The following is an 8,790-nucleotide window of genomic DNA, read 5'->3' on the forward strand; positions in this document are numbered from 1 at the left end:
CCCTGTCAACAGTGTTGTAGACTACTTAGTCTTGAGGATACTCAAATACCAACTTTAGGAAGTCACTTGATCACATCGTTGCCATAAATAGTCTCCAATGGCGAGTGTAGTCTCTTGATTGGTGGCTCTGTTGTCACTTTTGGAATGGACATGTCAGTAGGGGTTAGTAGAAAATTACCTTTTGTATTCTGTGGATGATACAGTTTTAATTTCTATGTTCACCTTCTACCCTGGCCATTAGAGACAGGCCCTTTATTTGCATGAGATGTTTTGATTAGTGGGACAGATTTTGGTAATTGTGTTTCACAGGATACTACAGTGATGTTTCTCCAGGAGAGGAAGGGAAACACAAGTCTGTCACAGTGTGATGATAGCAAGGTAGTGCTTCTGAGAAGTGAGGGCAGCCTGTGTGCAGAATGGATAACTCTGCAGAAGGCCATGTGTCATCAGACTCACTGGAGATTCATGTTCACATGCTTCTTACAGTGGTTGCCATTTTTCATCTTTAAATTCAGTCTAAGCGAATGCAGAATTATTGCAGGAATTCAAATCCACTGAATGCAATCAATTTACCCTGACCAGTTTCATGAGAGAAATTGGGAATCTTTGGGCTAATAATCCTCACTGGTCCCTGAGAACAGTTGCAGCTGTTCTCTGCATTTCATGCAGAAGAATTGCGATTCACACTATAAAATTACTCCCTCTCCCACATGCTGAAGACTGTGGTTGTATTTTGCATGTGTCTGCTAACAGTCCCACTGGCTGATGAGTGACTCTCCTTGATCAGGTGCTAGTTCACTCTACGGCTGTGTGCCTTTTAAGTGAGGAAATCCATACAATTTTCCTGTGGCATTAGTCGTGGTAGGTTGAAACTGGCACCAAAGTGTGCTAGCTTTATAAATACAGTTAGCTTTTGTTATTCTGTGGAAATAAAGATTCCTGGACCTGGAAGTTTTGTTTATATATAAAAATATTACTTACAATAATCCTTAAAAGTTATCCTGAAAATACCAGAGTAGAAGCTAGGAGATCAAAGGAAGCTACAGCTCTTTGTCAGTTTCCAAGTCTACAGGTGGCTGGGAGGTGGTTCTGGCTGTTGAGATTATTTTATTCTTTTTAGTATAGCTATTGGAGCTGTAATATGTTGCCTTTACAGTTTGAATTTGAGTACTGTGTAATGACTGTGTCATTAGTATTCCTTTCATGATATGTGCAGGACTTAAAAAGGCAAATTTAGGAAGAACATGAAAGTAGGTTTGGAAATTGTTTGTGAGGTGATGGTGGTGATAGTTGCTCTCACTTTTTTTTTTTACCTATGGAAGTATCCAAAGTCTGATAGCAAGACTGACTTAGTGTATAAATTGTGTTGATGAGGCATGTAGTGAGGTTTTTTCCCCTCCTTGGTTTTGGCCATTCAATTTTGGAATGCAAATAGGACTTTTAATTCCCACCAGCTCCCCATTTCTAGGAAAAAAAAAGGGGGAGAGAATCTGGGGGAAGGAAGAAGTAAGAAAGGAAAGAGGAGGCTGTAGTTCTGCAGTGTGCTGAGAATGACTATAGGTCTTCCTGAGCCAGACCAGAAACAATGTGGCCTTACTGTGCTAAGATTTGAACAATGTATGTTGCCGTTTCAGATTTGTTCAGCAACATTGCTGTATAATGTTTTTGCTGCTGTTCTTCACTCCAGACCAGGTGCCCATTCACTTTAGAAAGCTTCTTAGTGCACATCCTACGGCTGTCCATGTGCCCTTCTGTCAGCTCTGTCTCCTGGCCTGCTCCAGAATCCCTGCAGGTTGCTGGTAGAATATCACTCTTGCATTCAAAAGTGTTTCCAACCCTCCTTTGCTTTCTTTTCACACATTCACTGCTGCTGGACCTTCCTTTCTTGACCTTTGTTTTCCTCTAAGGGGATGTCCCCGTGATAAGGACAATCACAGATGCTTAGAGGAAAACCCTGCAGTTCTCCAGAGATACCTGAGGTTGAGGGGAAAAAGTGAGGACTGATCAAAACTAACTCTTTGGCCCTTAGCCTTTCCCTGTTTAGGGCATACTTCCAGGTGTGTTTTGCTAACATAACAGACCAGCATTGCAAGTCATGCTGCTCCTGGGTCTTGCATTGTTATACACATAGTGGCTCTTTTTGTTCAGTTTTCGAAAGAAAATGCAAACCTCCATTTTCTTTCTTAGAAAATGTCAAGTGTGCCTGAAATTTGTTAGCAGATGATACAGGTGTGTGCCCTAGCCAAATAAATTACTTGTACCCTGCTGACATGGGAGTAGGAAAGTCTGTTGGGTCATTGTCACGCAAGTAGGTGAAATAAATATGTAATGTCCAGAACAAATGGATTATTCTGTTACTTCCAGACAGCACTTATAAATATTGTCAGCCTGTGTGAGATGTATAGATACAGGGTTTGACTAGAGCCTAACAGTAGTAATGAGAATGTCTGGAAGCATCTGGAGAATATGTTGCCTCCTGTATTGGTCACCTCTACTGCTCATTTGGCCCTTTCATTGTCTTGTGCAGCTTCAGTACTGGAGTACTATTTAAGTAGCTGCCCAAAATCAAGTTCAGTTAGAGCAGTTCTGGTCAGTAGGAGGATCAGCAGGATTCCAGCCAACCTTGGGACCCAGTGGTTGTGGTGGTTTTGGCAATGAGCCAGTTGTCCTTAAAGTTGTCTGAGCTTTTACAGTTGGTGTCCTGATTTTTCTTTGGGGTATATATTTTTAAGTTCCCATGCTATTGCTGTCTTTAGATCTTGAACTTTTTCAGTACAGTATAAAAACCAGGGGACCAATGGCTGTGTGATCCTGTGGAGCTAGAGAATAGACAATAAGAAGTAGCATGACTTTGAGTCAGTTACATCAGTAGGTAAAGTAGGTGTGTCTGGAGGGGTGTCTGCTTTTCTACTCTTCCTTCCCTCCCCCTCCATGCATGTACACATACAGATGATGCAGCCAATGAAAGTCCCAATGAGCAGCTATAAAAGGTTTCCAGAAAGGAGTCAAGGTGCATATTCCTTTGTTTCTGTCAGTTCTTGGGTGGAGCATCATCTGATGATGCAGATGTGGCTGGTGTCTTCAGGTGTTGCATGTCCATAAGTACCAAAGCCTGTCTCTCCTTCCTCTTTCAGGCATGGTGTTAGTTACAGCAGGCTCACTTGATCATGCAGTGGAAGCATAAGCAAGAGTTACACCTGATCCCAAGGGACTTAACTCTTGACTTCAGATAGCTAAATGTTCAGCCTGTAGTCTTGAGGCAGCAACTGAAGTGATGACGTAGTAGTTTCTGAAGATGGATGAGATGTGTTTCCCCCAATTTAAATGAAGGAGATAGTAGTTAATCAGACTGCAGAGCCATCCTGCAGCAGTGACAGTGACAGTCTCCCTTGATGACAAGAGACAGTGCAGGCTGTCTTGTTTGCATGAGCTTGCCCATGCTGGACATGAGGAAAACATGGGTGTCTTGCAACTTGCCAAGCTAGCTGGCATCACTGTTGATAAAATGTGCCTGATGGTCTAAGCAGCTTTCAATGTGGCAGAATAAATCCATGCCTGCATCCCTATGGTGCTGTCATGTACATGGGTGTCTAGGCCAGCTAATGGGAAATAGTAGGCAGCAAACACTCTTGTGAATTAATTTCCCGGAGAGGTGATATGCCTGATGCTTTGCAAGTGGCTTTCATTTCCCCCTCTGGCAGCAGAGTAATGTGGGGGATGTGTGATTCCAATTTCTGAAGAACTGACGCAGCCTCTTCTTTGATATTCAGACAAATCGTTTGAATCACCTTCCCCCTCCGGAGGTTCTGCCTTCTTGTGATCCTTCCATGCTTCTACCGTGACACTCTGCTGCCAGTCTGTGATCAGTCCCAGGTGGTGCATGGAAAGAATGTTGCAGTTAAAATATTGCTTTGTTTTATTTGTGTAGTGTTTACTCTCAGAAGTTTTTGTTTGTTTGTTTGGGGGGGGGGGTGTTGAGGTTTGTTTTGATTTTATTCTATTTCTCTGCTATTGAAGTCATTGAAGCCACTGCCCACTGTGGGATTTCCCCATGACAACTTCCTTCTCTCACTACCATGATTTCATTTCTAGCCACAACTCCGTTATAGGCAGTGACTGCCATTCTAGCCACACTGTTGCCCAGTCTATATCTGTTGGTCACCTCAGCCTTTTCTCTGACAGAGGTATGAAGTCACATTTCAAAACACATGCTCTCCTGTGTATCTTTTAACACCCATGAGCAATGTTTGCAGGGTAACAATGCACCATGCTGTCACTATTGTTGTTTCCTTTATGCACTGTACCATAAGGCCACTGGGCTTTAAGCACAAAGCTGTGTGCTGAAAGCTGCAGGGCCTTAGAGCTGCTGTGGAATACAAAAGCTCAGGGTTCATCTGGTTAGCTGCTTCCAGCAAGCAAAGCAGAACTTCAGCTGAGACCTCACAGGTGCTGTGGAATAGGTTGGCTCCCCTGCCATCAAGATGCTGTTATCTTGCAGCTCTGAATCCATGGAGTTTAATGCTATCCTGCTTTCCCCCACTTCATTTCAAGTTTCATGACTTGGAGTCAAATACAGCTTTTTTTATTGGGGAGTCTCAGAAAAATGCTGAGAAAAGTATCACAGCTAACACATTTAAGATCTTGACCAGTGAAAGCCTTTACTCTGCAGACTTGCTTTAAGTAAAGTTGGGTAAGTACTGTTCCAAATGCCATTGGCTGCAAGCATGTTGTCAGTGCTGCCAGCCATGGAACTCAACAAGTAGGAATAGCAACAGCAGTCAGCAAAGGATGTAAGGAATATCTCTAACAAGCTAGGAACAACGTGACTCTGATGCACGCAAGCAAGCAAAAATGCCATCTTCTCACCCACTCTGTTTTTTGCCCATCTTTTTACTTTTCTTCATGCTGTGCCCAAACTTTCTAATAGTAGGCCATTTTTAGAAACTACACTGGTTTTGAAATTGCATTTTACTCCACTGTAAACATTTTTCACATCAGTTACCCACGTATTAAAGTTAGAATAATGAGTACTTACCTTCCTGTGTGCCAGCAGATAATTTTTCAACATAATTTAATTTTGTTTAAGAGTATAATCTGTATAACAATGGATACCTGATCATATATTCACTTCCCAGTACCCCTGGAGACAGATTTCATGCTGACCATTCAAATGAGTATTATCATACAAGTGCTAACAAGACTAACTGGGAATAACTAAGTTATGTGTAGGCGTGAGAACCATAACGATTCTGATAAATTCCCACATTACAAACCAGCCTGCTTGATTTGATTCAGCACTTATTTTAATGGGAGCAAGGTGATCCAAGAGGAATTTTTCTTGATAGTTTTGCCTAATGGAAACTATATAAAAACTGTTTGTAGTAATGGTAATTTGCTATTATGTATTTACTATTTTGTAATTTACTATTATGTAGTTGTGGAGTGGTGGTAAGGGAGGTAAGCCAAGTTTAATAACCAGAAACATTATTTTGTCTTTATTTCATTGAAGGGATTCTCAAAGCCTGGGAGACTTTCCAGAGCTATGTGATAAACTTTTGGATTAATGTGGTAGACTGCTGCCTTGTCATTTTCCTTATCTATTCATACCCATGCAATGGATTACTTATGTATAGGGAGGATTATGGAATATTTTCCATCTCTGTTACCTCCGGTATCCTCAGGGCATGTATCTAGTTCCAATCTTGGTGCAGACAATTAAGGCCCCAGGCAAGCCAAACTAGGATTATTTTACTTTCAAATACACCTTAAAACTCACAGTTGTTCATATGGTATGTTTTATGTTCTTTGCTCCTGCTTTTCTTTAACCTAGGTTTCTGCTGGCTGCAGCCTTAAAAGAAGCATTTGGAAGCTGTAGAATAACTTCCTTATATTGTGTGGTTCCCTAAAAATGGCATCAATAAAAATGTAATCTCTTTGTCTTGAAACTCTGGGATGATTTCTGTGATGTGTGCTTTTATTGTTGTTGTTTTTCTCTGTTTCAGGCCAAACAAACAAAGTAGCCAAGGAGGCAGCCAATAGATGGACAGGTGTGTATGGCATTGACACAGCCTTGCACTGGAGCCATTTCAGTGAAAGACCTACTTACTCATTGTTAAGAATTTGAAGTTTGATTAGGACTTGATGTAGGATAGACCTCACTTACAAAAGCATGCAGAAATTTATTTTCCTTAGAAAGTGCTATGATTCAAATAGAAGTATACATTTTCTTTGTTTAGTTACTGAACATACTTCATAAGGCATAACAGATTTGTCCCTCTGCTCTCTTGCACTCTGTGTTAAAACCTGCAACTCATTTCCTTGATTGAGTTAAAATCTCTTAAGATCAAGAAAATTATCAAAAAAAAAATCGCATAAAATAAAAATAGAGATTGGAAATGGTAGTGTCCAGGTATTCAGAAAGTTTAATTCTATTCTGAATGCTCATCTGTTTCTAATGAGTCAGATGCTTTGTAGAGCCTTATTGCTGCTGTGGTGATGGATGCTGACATAAATAGGTATTTCTCAAACTAATTGATCGGCTTTGACGTGCAGGGAGAATGCTGCACAGTTTCAAGGAAGGTTTACTGTGATAACATTCATATAGAAGTTTAACTCAATTTTCTGTTGTTGCTTAGCATTGCTATATTGCATTTTCATTTTGCAGAGCTAGCAACTTCTTTTGTCCCTACTGTTTTTTTTAATTATTTAGAATATTGTGTGTAATTTTTTGTCTAGAATTGATTTCCTACTGGTGGGCTGCTTGGTTATGCTACATGCAGCAGGATATTGTTGTCTTAGTCTCTTGACTATTATTATTTTATATCTTCATTTGCACTGGGTTGTTTACTGCATATGGGCAAATAAAATTATGTATTTGAAAATAACTTCTGGGAATACTGTTGTCAGGGCTTTCTGCTGTTGACCTCAAGGCCTTGAATGAGGTAAAGCCTGTAGAAAGCATCAGTCTGGAGAAAATACTTCACTATATCATTAGATAATTAGGTTATGTGCTGTAGCATATTTTTCTTTAGAAGAGATTTAAAACCAAATGTGTGATGGTTAAAGAAAAGAAAATATTTCTAAAGTGTACAGAGAGGGGACATTTCCTCTCTTAAGGAATGCTGCAATTTATGGGTGTTAGAAATGACATAATGTGTTTCAGTCAATACTGAAGTGAAAAAGTATGTTAAATTGTAGAAAATGTGTATGCTAAAATAATAATGTAGTGCTAAAAGAGAAGTGCAGACTAAAGTAAAGCTTTGTGAATATGTGTTTTTACCTTTCAAGAATTGTACGGTCTGAACAAACATATGCAGGACTAGAAAGGACCTTACAGTTAATTTGAATCTCATTTTTGCAGTTGTAAACAGTCACATGGTGTCTCGTTGAAGAATGACATATAAAATACTTCCTGTGCATATTCACACTTACCACTATAGCAGACTTAGTGTAATTGTAGCTTTCAATCTCCTTACAAAAGAGGAGCAAGAAAAGATAAAAATAACCTCCAAAAAAGATGAAATATTTTACTTAGCACTGAGTAAAATTGTTATTAACAAAAGCCTCCTGTGTTCTGTTCTAAATCTAGTTAATAATGATGTCCCCCACTTTGTACCTTTTTCATATACACAAGAGATATTGCAAATGGAATGATTTTGTTATAGCCAGGAATGTAATTCATACTTTCCTAAATACTCAAGACTGAACGTTTTTCATTCTGTTTACAGATAACATCTTTTCAATAAAGTCCTGGGCCAAACGTAAGTTTGGATTTGAAGAGAGCAGAATTGATAAAGGTTTTGGAATCCCGGAAGATTTGGATTACATTGATTAGTGTTCAGTTGATGGCTGGCACAGTTGTACATAGTTTGTTAAATATTCACAGTTGGCATTTAAATGTGTATCTGAATCCTTTCCAAACAACTGACCACCCTTTAATTGGCAGATTTTGTTGAAGTTAATAAAATTCTGGAAATACTTGTTGCCTTTTTTGTTTGTTTGGGTTTTGTTTGTTTGTTTTGGTGTGTGTGTACTCTGGGGATAGTAAATCGCTTGTTTTTTTTCTGTGATACAGACTAGGAATGGACAGGGGTTGCAGGGAATAATTATTGCAGTGCCCTGAGACTGGATTTTACTCTTCCTTTGCTTAACTGGGAGTAGTGCTAAGAGCTAGAAGCTCCAGGGATTTATGTTTAAACATGCTGAAGGCTTTGGACTGAGAATAGCAGTGGACAAAATGAAACAATTTTTTCCCTCATCTCACCAATGAAATAGAAAAGAAGCATAATCCATTAATGGAAAACAGTGAGACAGTAAGGATGTGAGTAGAAAGACTGAGGTCTGATTTCAGCTCATTGTGTTGCTAGAACTACTTGTAAATTTAGTGACAAAATTTTGTTTGTTGTTGGAAAGTACTAGTTCATCAGGACTGAATCTGTTCCAGCAAATAGTTTGGATTGACACTGGGAAATCTTCTCTGGTCAAGAGTGTAACTGCATAGGAGGGGGTGCAAAGGGCATCCATCCATCCATTCACACCACAGTGCACCCAGAGTTAGGATGCTTGTCTGGGATGTGAGAGACCGAATTCAATTTACAGTTCAAAATTGAGCATCTTTGGGTTTATAAACATTTTTCAATTTCAGGCTAAAAAAGCACCCAACCAAAGTAACAGCAGATTTCAGAATATCTCACTTTTGTTCGGTGACATTTCACAAGCCTCTCACTGTATCAGCTTCTGGTTTGTGGTTTGGATCAGTGCATGGCTACAGAGAGAGAGGTGGAGAGTACA

At 39.7% G+C, this 8,790-nt stretch overlaps 1 protein-coding gene across 2 annotated transcripts in view; it reads left to right on the forward strand.

Moving 5' to 3' along the window:
* Positions 1-7,976, forward strand: part of MND1 (meiotic nuclear divisions 1 homolog (S. cerevisiae)) — a 38,674-nt gene extending 30,698 nt beyond the window's left edge. For both annotated transcript variants that reach the window (XM_009070877.1, XM_009070878.1), the window contains exons 6-7: positions 6,003-6,047; positions 7,728-7,976. In XM_009070877.1, coding sequence (XP_009069125.1) covers positions 6,003-6,047; positions 7,728-7,834 — 152 coding nt within the window. In that variant the 3' untranslated portion in view covers positions 7,835-7,976. The remainder of the gene's footprint in view (positions 1-6,002; positions 6,048-7,727) is intronic.
* Positions 7,977-8,790: the final 814 nt, after the last annotated feature.

This window comes from Acanthisitta chloris, unplaced genomic scaffold, assembly GCF_000695815.1.
Source record: "Acanthisitta chloris isolate BGI_N310 unplaced genomic scaffold, ASM69581v1 scaffold6533, whole genome shotgun sequence".
Classification (NCBI taxonomy): Eukaryota; Metazoa; Chordata; class Aves; order Passeriformes; family Acanthisittidae; genus Acanthisitta; species Acanthisitta chloris.